The sequence below is a fragment of the Stegastes partitus genome, unplaced genomic scaffold (genome assembly GCF_000690725.1).
Source record: "Stegastes partitus isolate 25-593 unplaced genomic scaffold, Stegastes_partitus-1.0.2 Scaffold671, whole genome shotgun sequence".
NCBI lineage: Eukaryota > Metazoa > Chordata > Actinopteri > Pomacentridae > Stegastes > Stegastes partitus.
This window is the reverse complement of record NW_007578402.1, coordinates 178,636-196,786: the sequence shown is the minus strand read 5'-3', so window position 1 is coordinate 196,786 and position 18,151 is coordinate 178,636. Positions and strand designations below refer to the sequence as shown.

The window sequence follows — 18,151 nt, the reverse complement described above, 5'->3', positions numbered from 1 at the left end:
TGACTTAAACTCTCAGGCTCAAAAGGGGTTTAAAGTTGAATTATCTGCTCATTTAAGTCATAACAGTCGATATTTTGGACATGTTCTGTATCATTAGACTTCAGCGTGTGGAGGTCAGAACTAGAATTTAAGCTGAAAATGTGACTACAACAAAACTGTTCATGTTTGCATGCAGTGAATGAAAGTGCAGAGCACATCGCAACCTGCTGCTCTTATCTAAACTGTGCCGACTCTGAACATTCACGCCTATTTAAACGTAATCCTGAGGAGCTAAAAATAGCCCGAGCTAAAAATAGTAACCGATGATGAAATGGGGAAGCCATGCATGTCAGCGTTTGTTTACAACAGCGGAGTGCCACTTCCTCGTTGGTGATGAAACTTTATGACGAGAGACACAATAGAGATTACAGCACTGTGAAGTGCAGGTGTTAAACATAAGCACCTGCTGACCTTTTGGCTCCGGGTTTATTGGTATTTTTACGTGTTCGAGCCTTCTGGAGGTTTACGTTAACGGATCGAGAAAATCAGCTCGTTTTCGAAAAAGAATCCAATAATAGTGGCAGTGACCTTATCGTTTGTTGGCAAGAGTAACGGCACTTACTATCTTGATCAGGAAGGAATGTTTTACGTTGTTGGCCGCTCCTGTCAAAGTACACGCACTTAATGTTTAACTAATTACAAAAGGCTGCAAATAAGACATTGTTGCATGAACAATGGCTCAAATACCTTCTAACATTGTGCTCAGCGCTACTCCCTTAGCACTCACTAAAGATAAAAAGCTAAAATTAATGGTTGCTAATACATTTATGTTGTTACTGAAATGATTTCAGGCCCATAAAACACCTTTGTGCTCTCAAAAACAAGCATATCTAAGAAGCTACAAGGTCCTCGTTGCTTCAATAACAATCAGTCTGTCCTTGTCTTTTATGCTGACAATGTCTTTGGATGAATAGGTTTTGTATTTGTGCTGATTTTAATCATTTTTACATGCATGACATATAGTTTATTGCTTTGCATAATCTTTCAGCTTCAGTTGTGCAGGTTTTAGGGATACAAAACCTTTGAATATATTCCAAAATGGACATTACAGAAAACATTAGTTCCTGGAGTACCTTTTTGATTTCTTTTAGCTCATTGTTTTGGTTTTTCGACATTCGATTTTTGCTTGTTGGCCTCTTTTTTGGTGGAAGCAGTGAAAAGAAGATCTGTTCAACTCCAAACCTACTGAACGTTGGAGGTTGGAGATCCCAAAACGTCTAAAGACACCTACCTATTCTAATTAGCTAGAATGCTGCAGCCATAAATAAGCACGCATGGTAGCTTTAATAAAGAGTAAAACTTCAGCTATAAGTGAACTCAACATCAAACAAACTATACAACCTGAAGCTTTACAAGAACAGAAAACTGGAGCACCAGGTTCAGTTTATCACAGGTAAAGAGAGGCCTTGACGTAAGACCTGTAATCTCGACTTGTCTTATCTGTGAATCACAGTGTGCGCCAAGATTGGAAAGAATGAACTTTAGTCTTGATCACGTGTTTTGTTATGCAGAGCTCACACAGATCAGAATAGCTGGACACAAGTGCTCGACACAGACGGGGTTCAGGCAGAAAGCAGGTTTATTACCGGTCAGGGTTCGGTACAACAGTCAATCGGGCAAAGGTATCAAAAACGAGAGGCAAGAGGCAAGGTCCAAAAACAGAAGCGAGGTCTTAACAAACAGACTGTGGCTGTGAAGAGCGCTGGTATGAAGACCGTGAAAGTGCGACGAACTGCCGACCAGACTGTGAGACACACAAGGTTATATACATGAGGTAATGAGGGGAGATGGGAAACAGGTGAGGGGACGCCATCAGGGAGCAGGTGTGACGAGACAGGAGCAGGAAGTAAAGCCAAGACAGAGACAACCGGTTAGTGTTTACAAAACAAAACAGAAAAGACATCAAATGTGCAGACAAAGCAGAAACTTGACAGACATGACAACATAATTAAGTTGAGCTGTGAAGGAAGTAAGCTACGACGGGTTTCATTGGGATCTGATTGCATCTAAACAAAATGTGTTTAACCTGCTCGGTTCAGGTAGAAACACAGACCAGATCGCATCTCTGCAGTGTATAATAAAGCCGTGAGGTTGCGAAACAAGGTAACTAAATAACATGCAGAAGACAAAAGCGATGCTCGGCCCTCCCTCTGAATCCCCCTGGCTCTGCTGTCAAATATTCATCCCAACTTCACCTTTGCGCCCATTCCCTCGAGTCCTCAGCTCTGGTGAAATGAAGCTGCTTTTTAATCTTACGCTGGCTCTTCTTTGGTTGTCAATCACGGCGACAAGAAAACAGGCTCAGGCAGGAGGTAAGCTGTTGTTTACAAATCAGCAGAGACTGAGGTATGCCATGTAAATTCTTTTGTTACCGCTGTCTGCTGTGCAAATATCTGCTCCTACGTGTCGGTGCAATATGATAGTAATGGATCTGCAGGAGACTTTACTATTGCGAGGAACATTTTACACTAAACTTGCACGTTGCATCGCTTCAATGAAGAGAAAAAGTACGAGTGGACTGAGCAACAAACAAATAACTGATACCCACAAACGCAGAAAAGGTTGCAAAAGCTTGGAGGCATTTTCTCAATTTTCCAACCAAGTGCATGACTTTCCACTTGGTTTGGATGTCATTTTAACTTAACTACCATAAATTTGTTTGTGTTTCTTTGTTCAAAGCTGCACAAAAATATAGATTAAATGGCTAGAAGTAATGTAAAAGATGTTGAGAGAGTTGTTATTTGACTCCCCTTCGCTCTATGAGTTCTGATTGTGTTGGTTTTCGGCCCTGAAACATTATTCGGTGCGCTCCTTTTCCTTCTACCTGGGGCCTAAGTTAGCAAAAAGTGGTGATGATCAACAAAGAAATGATGCTGGCTGCTCTGTTGTATAGTATTCACACATTTATTCACTGGTTCAGTGTGGCATCGCTGCTTGGCATCAAGTTGAACCATGTTGTGTTTGCCATGTGGTCGAGGTACATGAACCGAGGCATCTGACGTATGTGCGAGCAGACTTCTCTTAATAGCTGCACCAGTGTGGTAATGGTGGAAACCAACATTTATCGTTCCCTTTGGCAAACAGCCTCTAATAAATCCACAGCCCCTGCTCTGTAAAGAAAAAAACCATTGAAGGTTTGGTGGTAAAACAGAAAAAATACTTAAGAAATGGTGGCATGCTGGAACGTTCTATACATCATAAATAGAAATGATGTCCGATATTGAAATGTTCGATGTCATTTCAGCCCATGAGTGCCTGCTTGTGTCTGTGCAGGGCGTCGAGGCTGCTGTGCATCTTACTCCAAAGTCCGTGCTGTGAGCTCCATCCTAAAAAGAGGAGGGCCGGTGCAGTGCTGGAAGCAGGAGATCACAGAACTCTGTAACATCAACGCAGTGTAAGATCATGCTTCTTGTTTTGTCCTCCGCTGTCTTGTCTTTAATAGATAGCGTGAGTCTTTGGACTTCTCTGGTGTTTTCCTTTCATGCCCCATTGCTTCCTGTCAGGATGACCCACTTCCCGGGTTTTTTTGTTTGTTTGTTTTTTTCCAATTTCCCGTCATCACGTCCTACTTTCAAGGGCAATTCTCGTAATTTCTTTTGAAAATGACTTATTGGGCAACAAGGCGGACTCATATGATAAATCGCGATAACATCTAATGACTGAACTGAAACTCAGAAAGAGCATTCTTCCCAGGACAAAAGACGGAACTTTTATTTTTGCATATGGGATTTCTCATTACCGGTATCAACAAAGGTGTGGGTATCAGTAACTGAAATATGACCAGCTGTAATTTCAGTTTCAGATATCTACAGGGGCTGCAGGGTGGCGCAGTAGGTTAGCACTGTTGCCTCGCAGCAAGAAGGTCGCCGGTTCACGTCCCGGTGGGGGCACCAGAATCAGCATGGGTTCTCTCCGGGTTCTCCGGCTTTACTGTCCAAAAACATGTTGAGGTTAATTGGTGATTCTAAATTGTCTGTAGGTGTGAATGTGAGTGTGCTTGATTGTCTGTCTCTAAGTGTAGCCCTGTGATAGACTGGCTTCACCCTGAGTCAGCTGGGATAGACTCCAGCCCCCCATGACCTTAGTGAGGATTAAGCGGTGTATAGATGATGGATGGATATCTACAGTTTAACTTTGACTAGTCATAATTCCAGTTCAAGATGTCTTCTACTTCTTTTCAATTAAACACATCGCCATTGTCCCTCGCAGACACCTTATATTGAGTTAGAACTAGTGAGAACGCTGCAGCTATCTTGAACTAGAACAAAATGACTCAAACTGTAATTACAGATTGCTTTGCTGGTATTAAGAAATCTGAAGAAGGCTGAAGTTCCAGCAGATTTCAACCACAAGTCTCTCAAGAGTGAGGCTCTCTGCCTCTACAAAATCCTTGCCAATGAGCTCTTCTGATTTTACAGCATTTTCTGTCAATCTTATTCACCGCAACAACTGTCATTACCTCAGCTAATATTGTTCCAATGCTTTACTGGCATTGGCAAGCCTTGCATGAATCATGACGGTCATGATGTCAAAGCTGAATGAGTAATATCTTAACTGTCAGAATGATGTTCTAGATATCGTAGATAAAAATTCTAACTGATCACAGTGTAAATGGAAATCATGTTGTTTAATTCCAGATGGTCAAACTCAGCTGTTAAATGTTAGAAGAAAAAAAAAGCTCAAAACAGCTTTCTCTTGATTCTCTTTCTCAAGTGTACTCAAGTGGAAACACCAGCAAATATGCGTGGATCCAAACCATCGCAGGACACGGAGCCTTCTTGCAAGTTTATGGTAACGTGGACGCAAACACACCCAGTCTGTTTAAAACTCTCGGTGTCACGACTCCGAGGCACCAAACTAAAACTTAATACAGAATTTTCTTCGTCATAGATCATACTTAGGAAGATTAACAAGCTTACACAAACAAAGCACAGCCCATTGTCTGCTGTTTGTTTTTCTTGGCTTTGATACGGGAGTACCCAGACAGACGTGGAATTAAAAACTACTTTTTCTTTCTATCCAACAGCAACAGAAAACTTCAGAATGGAAGAAGAAAGCTCAGGCGCCTACAAATAAGGAAACCCGACATCCAAACATACTGACAACCATCGTTTGTCACAGTTAATACATGTTAAGAGTCATTCTCTCCTGGAAACAGACTCTCAAAGCACGAACAGCTCATTATTTGTAAACGGGAAACCTGTGATTAATTTAAAGGTTGGTACAAAACCTATTCTTTGGCAGGATATTTTATCTTTAATGAGTAATTGTAGTCCCATATTTACTTTTCAGCTTCGGCTCAGTTTGTAAAATGCCTGTAAATACCAGCAGCTGCCTTCAGTGTCAATTGCTGCTTGCTGCAGCTACTTCAGCTCCACTATTTACATCACAGGTGTGGGACAAAGAGACATGGACTGTAACACAATAGGCTTTGGCAAAACTATTTACCCTTCAAGATTTATGTGCCTTCGGGCAACATGGCATAATGTTGGAGATATCATTAGCAAGAGTCTTATGAGCTGATTGAAAGATATCTCTGAAGATAAAGGAACATCTCTGGTACTACAAGAGCCAATAACACTGCGGCTGTAAAGCAGAATTTCAGTAACTTAATCCCCTATTGCGCAAATGCATGCCACAGGCCTGACAATGACACGTGTTGCTGCCAACTGGGGAAGTTGATAAGTTAACAGTGCAGCGCAAGAAGTAGCAAAAGTGGGGAAATAACGAAGAGGAAAGGGAGTAAGTTGGTGAAAACGATAAAGATTTATTGTGTTGAAAATACCTTTGCTTTTGCTGGCCTTCTCGCTAAGAGTTTCACGAGAGTCAATATCACTCTCATATCTGTCCGATACATTTAAGGCTTAGCACAGTGATTAACAGTAGAGGAGTACCTGGACGAATGGGGAAATAGCAACGCCAGGCTCTGCCAACATGTAATATAATCCAGCTCATTACCTTATTGGTGATTATGGCAATTTTTAATATAATGTCTTGTTCATTTTTTTTTCGACATCTATTATCACACTGGCATGTGAAACAACCCACTTAAACAACTACTTCATATGCCACTGGAATGCTAGACTGGCAAAGTTTATCCAAGTTTAATTTAATACAAATGGCTGGATGTCATGAAGCATCACGGAAGACTGGTGCCTCCTTACGAACTGAACTCTCCATCCTGCTTGCCAATATGGATCTGTCCACCTTGTCTGGTCACTACAGTACAAAACGAATGGTATCAGCAGATAGTTAATGTTTAAATGACTCAGATTGGATCTGGGGGACAAACAACTTGATTGGGCCAGCCCTAATTCTAATAGGATTGGTTTAAGATAAACATAAACTAAGATGCAAAAATAGTGGTAGTGGGCTATTTGGTGTTCTTGGCCAAGACACAGCAACAATTATTTACACATTTTAACACAGTTAATATCTGGACAAACATAATCTGTGAGTTTTAGCAGTGCTGATGGATGGATTGTGTTACCATCAGACAGCCAGTTTAGCTGTTTTCCATCGGTTCTGATCCTTTTGCTTTTGAGCTATGTGTCTCAAATGTGTGTGGTTTTATTGAAAATGTATAGGTTTACATTTTAAGTATCTTACTTCTCATAATCAAATACAAAAAGTCTTATATTTTCTTTTATTCTCATTATTTCTGTTAGTTTTTGTTCTAAACTGAATGAAAGGTTTCCTTGTATGTTTATCAGAGTGTCTTCATCGAGGGGGTTTGCCACTAACTTCAAACACTCCCGTTTGGTGTCGCCGAGCACGTACAAACACGGAAGAACACTTTCAGACAGTTCAGCCAAGTGAAACAATAAAAAAAAATATGCACACGGGCAGTTAAGGTTCTTTCCAAACACTTGTGGGTCAGTTAATTTCCTTAAATACAATTCCTGAATCTCAAAATGGTCTTCCAACAACAGCAGGCACAGAAAGAAAACTACTCGACAGCACAGCAAAAGCTCGGACCTCTCTGTACGGTTTCCGTGTTCCTTTGGTATGGTGTAGTAAACCTGTCGGTTGGGTAAATGTGGGCAATGCTGCATGAAGTCACTGGAGGTAATGAATCAAAGTCTGCCTTTCAACGCCAGCTAATAAAGATTGCCAAGTTTCCAAGAGATGCGTGAAAGTAGTGGCATCATACAGGGTGTTCATTTTGTCGAAATTCAACGAACAAGGAGTGGTTCGTGGGTCAGGAAGTGTTCTTAACTTGTACAAAAACACAAGATTTCATTTCAGTTTTAAGATTTGTTTCACCTAAATCACAGAAAAGTCGGTCGAAGTGGTATGTTGAAAATATCAGTAGAGAAAAGGAGAGAGAAAATATATCAAAAGCAAGGTACTGCTTAGATTAAACTGTCCATTGTGTGGCTTAACTCTTAAAAAGATAGATTGTGCCTTCTGAGCTGAGCTTCTGGGGTTTTGCATGTCTGCTCAGTTCATCAATCAGGGAGGATCACAAGTGTCTATTAAAAGTGAAACAAGGGCTGCATCAGCTATCCTTCAAAGGAATTCCTTGCCTGGACTAGTTTGTTGGCTTTGCATATAAAATGTTTCCTTCCCACTGAACACCCACTCGAAACACGCCAGCAACAGCTTGAAATGAAGCCAACCATGCAACAACGACAAAAAGGTCGAGATTATTTCCTTATTCCTTGCTTAATCTCCAGGAGTGGTTGGTTTAGCGAGATTATACTTTCATGTACATGACCTTCAGTCACGTACAAGTTAGTTGCGAAGGACATCTCGCTAATTTTGTAGAAAACTTAATGCATTAGCTACACCTACTTTATCCTGGAGGGGTTGGAGCCAATCCAAGCTGGCGTTGGGTTACCCCCTGGGGCCAATCCAACCATACATGCTCGCATTCACACCTATGGTCAATTTAGAGTCACCATTTAGCCTGTAATGACCGTCTTTGGACTATGGAGAGCCAGAGCAATCAGGAGAAACCAACACAGGCACAGGAAGAACTGCCCACCATCAGGTTCAAACCCACAACCTCTTAGTTGTGAAGCATTTCAATAATAAAACATGACCTTGCTGCAAATTTGCAATCTCATTGTCAAAGTTGAACTATAATGATCTGCCTGAAACATGGAAAATAAGAAATGTTATCTACGGCAAACATAGAAACTTTTGCCAAGAGGGTCAAACTTGTCACCAGAAGGCCGTTAGAAGTTTAGCACTATTGGCAAACCAGCAGTCGGAAACTTCTCATTATTGCCAAAATGTTGCTGGACGATTTGCTACTAATGGCCAACCTTGGCAAACTTTTGCCAAAATCTTTTGGCATACTAACGTCTTGGCTGCAAATCAATTACAAATTTGTTGTGATTTATTTAAGGGCATTATACAGTCTAATAGGATACTGTTTTTTAAGTGATAAGTTACTGTTAGCCACGCTAGCAAGATGGCTATATTAATGCTGATCACTTGGTTGGTTGGTTCACCACTTTGGAATAAGCCTGAACAAAGCTGAAGCTACATTTCAGAAAATATTATTCTGGGTATTTTGCCTTTATGTGACAGTTGCAACACAGAAACATGGTGAAGAGAACATATGGGATATGACGTACAAGCAAAGGTCTCGCTGGTTGGGAGTTCAGCCAGACTCGGATTCGGAAGCTGCCAAATATCTGAAAAAATAATTGCGTTGCAATCAGCCTCCCCTGTACTTGGTCGGCATGTGGCACATTTTAGCATGCTAACATGTTAAAAAGCTTAAACAAGGTAAAAATGTGCTTACTAAACATTACACGTGTTGTGTTGGAGTTAGCTTAAATCCAATTTAGCTAAACGCATACAGCCTCACAGCGCTAGCGTGGCATGGTTTTGTCTCCACACCCACAGACGGCTGCACGCTCTCAGGAATGAACTTACACAAACTTGTACATTTGGAGTTTACTGACAATTTACATATATTATTTGCTTCCATAGATGCTAAATTCAACATTTGCTGACCAGGAAACCATAGATTGGGGACCTTCAGTCTTGCACAATTGCAATGCACGGTGCAACAAAGTTATATCAGAGTGGAAGAAGAAAGTTTACCCTCAGCATGCCATGTCACAGTGTTGTTATCACGTTATTGGAATGTATTTTTTTCTAACTGTTACAAATCCATTGGGTATACCAGGTAAGATTTAAACTCAGATAGTTTACTGAGATCAAAATTCAAGGACAGGCCTTCAGCCAGCAGCCGGCATGAGCTAAAAAGTCATTAAATTCAAAAGCTGTGGGAGGAAAAACGAAACGAGCAAGACACGAGATGCAGACAGATCAACAGGTTTCATCTAGGCTTAATGATAAACGGAGGAAACATGAAAGGAATGCGGTGTAGGTTTGAAACGCGTACGTGACAGATACTGAGAAGCCAAGGAGGAGCATAATTATGACTTCGGTGGAACACAGACGAAAGATCTTGCGAAGTGAAAGTTAGCGTGTTATGTCTCATCGACAGCCTACGCAATGTGTGCAAATATTGAGTAACCAAGAGGTGAAGTCAAAGCAAACCGACCAACAGCTTCATTATTTCCAGGTTTATTGCAGTTGAAAAGCACATTAAACAACGTATGATAGTTGGAATAAAAAAAAAAAACAACAACAACAACAAATAAATACAGATACACACAGAGGAGAAAAGAGAAAAGTTACAACCGATAAATTACATGCGTACAAATATAAAGGCGGACGATGATGAGCACTTGGGATGTGACTGCATGCTGGATTGTTTTCACTTTACAAAATTTAAGCCAGAAATCTATTTCCCGTCTTCAGTGGATGGCGAAAATAATAAAGACAAACAGTTGCAGTCGATGCATCTTTAGGTCAGCGGTTTCATTCCAGTCACTCGTGGATTTTGGTTCCTGCTTGTGTGACAGCTCAGTTGGTCGTAGTACTTGTAGTCAGTTCACTCCTTCATAGCTGCAAAATATCTGTAGAACCCGACAACATCATACAATTCTCTGCTGTCCAACTAGTATCTAGTCACATTTCTGTTGAGCCCATGAGCACATTAGTCTGCTGGTTTGCGCCTCCAGTGATCAATAACACTGCTTTGCTCATTAGTCGCCTTCCAGATGTATGTCCAGGTGGTACTGGGCAACATGCATTTAGTTCAATCTGAATGAACTCTGACCTGCAAAAACTCAAGGCTCTCCAATTACCTGTAAGTTTGAGGGATGTTGCCTTTCAGTGGTCACGTAGGAATTTACATTCTTGTTGTACAACTGCATTTTTAGCGTGTTGTTAGCTTGCTAACCATACTAGCTTCTTATATTAACGAACTTTTTCTGCCACTTCCTGCTTTATTTGCATTTACATCATACTGGATTGAATATAATGCCTGGAAATGTTAAAATTTTACAGATTTGGTCGTGTAGGAGCTGAATCACCATTGATCAAGTTACATTTATCCCTTATAAATTCAAATTTAATTACATTTGAGGGGTTCAGAGCCAAAGTGGGCCAAACCACAAAAAATCCAAAGTTGAGTTTTATGTTTTTTTGATAAGTGTTTATGATCTACTAGGTGGTGCCAAAGTGGTCCAACCAACAGCCCACTGGCAATGTCACAATGCACCTTTAAAGTTGGGCCCACAATGGTTTTGGCATTAAAATTCAGTGGCAAGCTGGGCCAAGCCACAGGAATTGCTGACTGTTGTATCTCGGGGGCAGGTAGTTTCAAGTGTCTGCGGTCCAAGATGGCAGACAGCGCAACCTTAAGCCCAGTGAAAACTCAACTCGTAGATACGGTAAGGTAAAATAAAAACTTAATTAACCACCACCACCAAGCATCTATTTCTACCCCATGATCCTCAAAAGTATCTCTAGTTCCTTATGATGTAAACTCTTCAATGCTGTTTAGCGAGACAAACCTCAGTTTTTTCTCAAAAAGTAGAAAATGCAGGATGGCCCGCTTTGGCACTCAGCAAAGGGAAGGCAAAATGAAAACTTAAATAAGTCATCACAAAGTAGCTGTGTCCAGAGATAGACACACTGCTTTGTCTCTGGACAGTGTTGAAACATCTTTGGATGCATATATTGACTCTTCCAACAACCATGGTTTTTTTATAGCATCACAAAATTTTGACCCCAGTTTTCTCTAAAACTATTAAAATGTGGTTTAGCCCACTTTGGCACCAACCCCCTCATTTAATAGTGGACTTTGGCGGATGTTTTGTATTTAGACACCTTTTGCCCGGTTGGATATAACCTAGCTTTCAGAAAAATTAGTGTTTTGCTGTAACAATGAAGATAAAGATGTTGGTGTCAAAACTATGAATTATTATTCGGAATTACGTTAACTCCTTGAACAAAACCGTCGGTCAAGTTTGGTAGGATAAAATCATTCTGCACAGACTTTCAAATGTGCGTAAACCAAAGATAAGTTGTACAGATGGCCAACGTAATGACACCGAAGAAGTAAAGTCAAAACATCTTTATCGCCCCCTAGTGGCTGGTTGTAGTATAGGTCATAAACTCTGCTCCCTATAGGCTGTTTTCCACTGCAGAAACTTTGTGTGTGAACCTCTTGAAAGGCTTTCTGGAGAAAAAAGAACTTCCCCCAGGGTAGGTACTTCTGAGTGACTCTGGAAAACTGCGGAGCCTGACCACACACTGATTGTTAAAACCCTTAAGAGGACAACAAGAGCCATTTTCCTTTTATATCAATGCCTTTGACTAGTGGCAGTCTTCTCCTTTCAAACACTGCCAACTTTAACATAAACTTCACCATACAGACACAACAAACCCTCCGTTGTACTGTTTCCGACATGCTAATGGAACTAGTGTTATCTCTAGAGGCTACTATTTGGCGTTATTTTGGTACACTTGGAGTTAATGTTGGAGACAAAAAAGGCTCAAAGTGCAGATTAAAGGGGCTGTTCCCATAAACATTCATACGCATCTGCCCCGAGATCCTGCAGTGGAAAGCTGCCTCAAGTTAGCTGATGGAACGTGATACCATCTTAAAAAAAAAAAAAATGTAAATGCACCTCAAACAAATGTTACCCGAACATGGATTCAGGCATATTCAGTGCTTGTAGTTACATCAGTGTTTGTTAAGTGTTTAATTTTATGATAGGTAGGTTAACTGATTTGTCTTTGGCATCTACAAGTTGTTGTGTTGAACAAGTTAAAATTGCGATACGAAACTTAATTAAAATTAGCAAGCTAATGCTAAAGGCATAGCTAGCAAGCTAACAGCAGAAGCAATCAATGGTGAAAAGCAGTTAATATGAGGCTAGCTGAACAACTACAGGGTTAGTAGTCACTTTTTCTTAAGCATTTTGGTGACAGTGGCTTGGTTCTGTGAAGTTCAGGGGGTGTTAGCTCAGATTTGGGTGGAGCAGGGGGCGGGGCCTCAATATCACATGATATCACTTTTGTACAGTGGAGGAAGTGGTGACACGTTGCCCATCTTTACATACAGTAGGACAGCAGAGACCAAGATTAGCCTGCAGCAGTGGTATTTATAGACTTATAATAAAAACCCAAAACATCTATGAGGATCAAACCCGTGTTTTTACAATCACTTTTAAAACCGTAAGTCGGACTTTAAACCTGTATACCTGTTTCCATATTTGCCAGTACAAATTTCTCTTTGAAAATTCTCAAGCACAAACACATCGAGGCACACAAAAACACTCAAAACGCACATGGAGATACATACAGTAGTGCCTGCACTAAAGCGCTTTGGTCTGGTCCAGTCGGACTCTGCATGGGTTCAGTCAGTCCTGTTCGTACGACACAGAGACGACAACGTGAAAAGGCACAGAGAGAGAAAACAAAGATGGCCATGCGGGGCTGGTAATGTGTGGATGTGTGCGTGTTTGTTGCAGTCCAACAATCTCATCATGCGTCGTCTTCCGAGCGTTTGTTGCTCGTCTGCCTCTCTCGCTCTCGGTGCCGCTGGATGGCACGCCAGATCCGGCAGAGGACTCCGCCCCTGATGGGGAGATGGAGATGGAGTTACATGGATTGTGGAGGAACAGATAAAACTTTTGGAGGTGCTCTTTTTTTTTTTGTCAAGTTACAGAATTAGTTTTGTCACTGATGGTCCATGAAGGGAAATGACACAGTGAAAGCCTGGATGTTACCAACCATGAGCTTCGATCAGCAGACAACATGAAACACCAGAGTACTTACATTTACAGTGAAGTTGGCCTGTTTCTTATTTTGCAGCTTCATCTCTTGATATCACAGAATATATGAATTCTGGACAGTTTTTTTTAAACCCTCTTAACCTAAAAAACATGCTAGCAAGTTTGAAAATCATGCCACATATTAAAAATGTCACCAAAATGACACAATTTATCACCCACGAACTGTAAAAACAGAAAGAATCATCGGATTTTCAACTTTTTTCGACAGCCCTTGAGCTACTCATTGGTGACGTGCCATTCTGTCAGAAAATGTAACCAAATCTAAGCTTAAGATGGTGATATTTCATCAATCAATCACTTGATTCTACATGTCTCATTTTAAAGTGGGCCAAAAACAAACCATTTGCACCAACCAGATTCTGTAAAACACCAAAAATTCTACCCTGCTTGTCACAATTGTAAAACCGTCAGCGACTCAACTGTGACCATCAGTCATGTGACGAAAATTGTGGAATTTTTCCGCTGAACTCGTTTGAACTGCAGCCTGTGTTCCCACAAAGCAGATACGAGACAAATATGGAAACTAATTAAAATCTATCTTGTGTAGATTTACCACTTTCTTTCCAGTATTGGTGACACCCAGGGAAACTTTAAACATTTTCTACTTGTTGATTCTAGGTTTTTTCAATCGTTGTAAAATAAATAATCAAACAACTTTATTATGACATGTGGCATTCTAACTTTGGGGCTGCAAGGTGGCTCAGTGGTTAGCACTGGGATCTTTCTGCGTGGAGTTTGCATGTTCTCCCCGTGCAGCGTGGGTTCTCTCCAGGTTCTCCGGCTTCCTCCAACAGTCCACAAGCATGTTGAGGTTAATTGGTGATTCTAAATTGTCCGTAGGTGTGAATGTGAGTGTGCTTGGTTGTCTGTCTCTAAGTGTAGCCCTGTGATAGACTGGTGACCTGTCCAGGTGAACCTGCCTTCACCCTGAGTCAGCTGGGATAGACTCCAGCCCCCCATGACCCTAATGAGGATTAAGCGGTGTATAGATAATGGATGGATGGATGGATTCTTTGGTTTCCTGCACAAAAGACATTTTTGAGTTCTCTCTTCTTGTGCTGTTCCCATAGAGGAGCAGGACTTCATATTGCAATAAAATGAGCCCACAGTGAGTAAAAAATGTGACGGGACCAAAAAGACTTCCAGAAACTGCTTAGTGTTCAGAAAGTTAAACGACTTTTGCAGCTCTGCAAGTCTTGCGAGAAGTAAAATCCCATCAGATTTTGCAGTGAGACAGCCTGAAGCCTTGTAGACGTGCGACAACAGTTTGCATTAACCTTTAAAAAACAGTTATTGAATGATTTGTGGAGCCTTTAGAGGAGTGAACGCAGCCAGAAAAGCAGGGACCCATCACTGTAAATGTCAAGGACGCTACAATAAAGTGTTTAACCTGTAACTTCTGTCTGTCTGTGTGTTAGTAAAACACTTTATTGTGACAGGACTCAAAGGTGTGTAGATACCGTAGACGTAGGCAGCGGAGGTCGTCTTTGGTAACGTCGTTAAGAATGTCGGTCAGTGTGTATTCCTCCACCACAAACTAGAACACAGAGCAGAGACGCTGTCAGTTTACAGCCACACTTGAAAGAAAGTCAAAGAAGCTGCAGCTCAAAAGCCGACAAACCTTGTCGACGGTGTCCGGGTCCGCCCCCTGCTCTTTCAGCCAATCAGTGAGCTGCTTGTCCGGCTCGTGGTCCGCTGGGATGTGGAAGATGGAGGGAGGTGAGATGTCTGAAACAAAGACGCCCCCGGTTCACTTTCAGCCACTTTGCTCACAGTAGTTTATTAGTTTTAACTCGTTAAAACTGCTCATTTTGTGCAAATGTATGCAGCACAGCAGAAAATCTCTAATCAGATCATTGCTTCCACGTGGGGATCCCGCGGCTCAGACGTCTTCTGTGTATCGTTCTCCAGTTATTTTGTTGACAAGAAATGCGTGTCAACCTTAATCAAGCGCATTAGCTCATCATAATTAGGAAAAGATTTATCATGACAACAGCAGTTAGAGCAGTTTGTGGATAATCAGTCCTCACCTCAGCGCAGCTTCTGTCTTCAAATTAAAACACCAGCACGACTTCAGACGCATTGGGGAAAATATCACTCGACGAGGAAGGAATTTGTACTTCTTAATTAGTTGCTACAGGAGGTTTTGGGGGATTTTTGTGGCCAAAAATGAATGATTTCTCAAAATTGGCGATGCATCTTGCTGAGTTTTGAGTGCTTTCTGCATAAAATGATGCACATGATCGCAATCAAAGGTGTTTTTGTGTAACGTGGAATCACTGTTGTTGATTAAAAACATACTACAGATTACTGTAAGGCATTTTGATTCTAGCTGTTAGTCCTAAATAGGGCTGAACAATTACTCTAAACATTATCAAAATATGCAGGTATGAAGGTAATATGTCACTATAAATTAACTTCAGGCCTACAAATCATATTTTCTAGTTGTGAGGGAAGATGCTTTGTTTGGTACAGACATTTTCATTTTTGTTCAAGTGGGACTGAAATGCAAAAATGACCATTCCCACTAACATCATAACTCATATTGCAATAGTAAAATGTTTTTAAAAAACAACCTACAAAATGGTTGGGTTTTTTTGCATATTGTTCAGCTCTTGTCATAAATAAACTCAAACATGAAATTTGACATTTGTGCAGCTTAAAATGTCACAAAATCAATCAACAACATGCAAACATGCAACACTGCATGTTTAGAGAAACATCTGCAAAGGTTCTGAATGATCTTTAGACTTTTTTTATGCTGAAAAATGAGACTCCTTGACTTTGTGTATCCTCCCTGCCGTGAACACACACTGTAACTATGTCGCATGTTGCACCATGGTCCAGACGTAAACAAGCGCTTTGCTGTTTTGGCCACAGCTTGTGGAAAGTGACGGAGATGTGAGTGGGGCCGGCTTGCTGAAATAATCAGCCCATTAAAATGACGCTTCCCGATAAGCGGTGATGCTATCTCTGCTGGGAAACGTTTTGGCGAAAACTTCGACTTTGGGGGAAATTACGTCCACACACAGAGTCACAGAGGAAGAGGAGTACAAACAGATCTGTTTGAAATCGAGCCGAGCGAATGATTAATCCGTCAGTGTTTCGGTGCGTCTACCTGGTGGCCGGTGTCTGACCCTGACCAGCTCCAGGTCGTGTGTTCTCTGCTGCAGGGTTGCCTTCAACACTTGCTGATACTCCTTCTCCTTCTGCAGCAGCTCCTCCAGCAGCCTGCACCGGCAGACACAGATTTTATAGTGCATTACAGTGAAAACAAGCAACATGGACAAACAGTTTTATGGTTTAACAAGAGAGGAAAGTCGGCACACTTCCTTCTCACTTAGGCTTTATCATTAACTTGCACTCTCTGTCACAGTCTGTGTTTATCGATCATCCTAGATTAGTGGTTTTCTACCTGGGCTGCTTGTATCCAGGTTTCCAGGAGGCACCGAGGGAAGATTAGCTGAACTAAAATTATGGTTCAGTTAAATAAGAAGAAATCTGCACTGAATCAGCTGAAACGTGGTGGCGAAGAAGCAGAAAAAGTTAGCTAAATGTACTAGAAAAATGGTTTTAAAAAAATTTAAAAACTATTGGTAAAAATGTTACAGCAAAAAATAATACAGTAAAACCAACAGTTAGTTATATTTTAAATTAATCTAATTGCCCAGTGAGAGTTTCATCCTATTTTATTTGAAATACTTTTGTCTGTTCTGTTGTGTTTTTTATTTATTTTTCTATTTATTTGTTATCTAGAATATATTTTTCAAATGTGTGTTTTCTGATACGCAAATTGCAGCTGCAACACCACAATTAGGAAATCAATAAAGTACCATCTGTCTGTTAGAAAGGTACAGTAATAGCAAAAGAACAGAGGAAGCTTCTTGGATGAGAAAAGAAACGTCTTCAAGAACCCTCAAGAGAAGTCCAGCTGATTTCTACCCTGACTTGGATGACTGAGAATCAACACAGATGTAACAGCAAAAGGTGATCAATAAATAATTGTTTATTTAATTCTAGTAATAGTAATTAATTGTAGAAGTTTGCTACAAGTGATGATTTAACTAGTTCACTAAAAGTACTGGGAAATGGTTAAAACAGCTGAAGGTAATAAACAGAATTAAAGGCAAATGATAAATAGTCTGTAAAAGTTATGTAATGTGTTTTTTCTGTTTTGTTTTTTTTTCTTACATTTAGTATCTAACACATTTTCAAAAATGTTTTTATGTGTTTTTTGATACATAAATGGCTGCTGGTACTACACTGTATATGACTGATTATACTCTCTATGTACTAAATGCTTCGATGAAAGTAACAGCTTGCTAAAAGTACCTAAAAGAAAAACTTGTTCTTTGTCAACAGCTTTACTTTCACTCGTACCTGCTGGTCTCCTGTTTGAGTCGACCCAGCTGAGCTCCCAGCTGATGATGCGAGCGCTGATGCTCCTGGCAGTGGGCGGAGCTTAGCGTGATGACGGCGGGGTGCCCGTGGTCGGCGTTCGTGCCGGGGTCGTCGGCGTGCGACGCCAAAACCGGACCGAATTCCGCTTCCTCCTCGTCCACCTCGTCCTCCTTCTCGGCTCCCTCGCACTCCGACGCCGGGCCGAAGTGGGTCTGCAGCTCTGGAGGCGAGAAGGTCAGGAGACGTCATCGTCTCTTTCTTTTATTCCAATTCAACCGTGGTTTGTGTGTATGACTATGCAACTTAAAGATGAAACTGTTTTGCATGTTTCCATTATGTGGAGCCAAAAGCCACCTGGTATGAGGATGGTGATCGCCGCCTGCACAGCTCGACGGATGATGTTGTCCATGGCGAACATCCAGTGGGGTTTGATGTGCTGATTCCTCAGGACCTTGTTCACCTGAAAACAACAGGGCAGGTACTTGTAGATAAAAACTTACAACCTCATTAGAGTTAGCTGGACATTCATAGAT

General features: G+C 41.1%; 1 protein-coding gene and 1 long non-coding RNA gene across 2 annotated transcripts in view; one reads left to right on the top strand and one right to left on the bottom strand.

The window, feature by feature from the left end:
- The first annotated feature begins 2,239 nt into the window (after positions 1–2,239).
- On the top strand, positions 2,240–6,683 carry LOC103363577 (uncharacterized). The gene is made up of 4 exons (XR_520506.1): positions 2,240–2,351; positions 3,313–3,433; positions 4,753–4,830; positions 5,066–6,683. It is a non-coding gene; the product is annotated as an uncharacterized LOC103363577 (long non-coding RNA).
- Positions 6,684–9,575: 2,892 nt separating this feature from the next.
- The window catches only part of map3k15 (mitogen-activated protein kinase kinase kinase 15), a 30,327-nt gene continuing 21,751 nt past the window's right edge, over positions 9,576–18,151 (bottom strand). Inside the window, exons 24-29 of the mRNA XM_008290402.1 lie at positions 17,973–18,078; positions 17,598–17,838; positions 16,336–16,448; positions 14,839–14,945; positions 14,678–14,754; positions 9,576–13,000 (exon numbers count right to left, since the gene is read on the bottom strand). Coding sequence (XP_008288624.1) covers positions 12,907–13,000; positions 14,678–14,754; positions 14,839–14,945; positions 16,336–16,448; positions 17,598–17,838; positions 17,973–18,078 — 738 coding nt within the window. The 3' untranslated portion in view covers positions 9,576–12,906. The remainder of the gene's footprint in view (positions 13,001–14,677; positions 14,755–14,838; positions 14,946–16,335; positions 16,449–17,597; positions 17,839–17,972; positions 18,079–18,151) is intronic.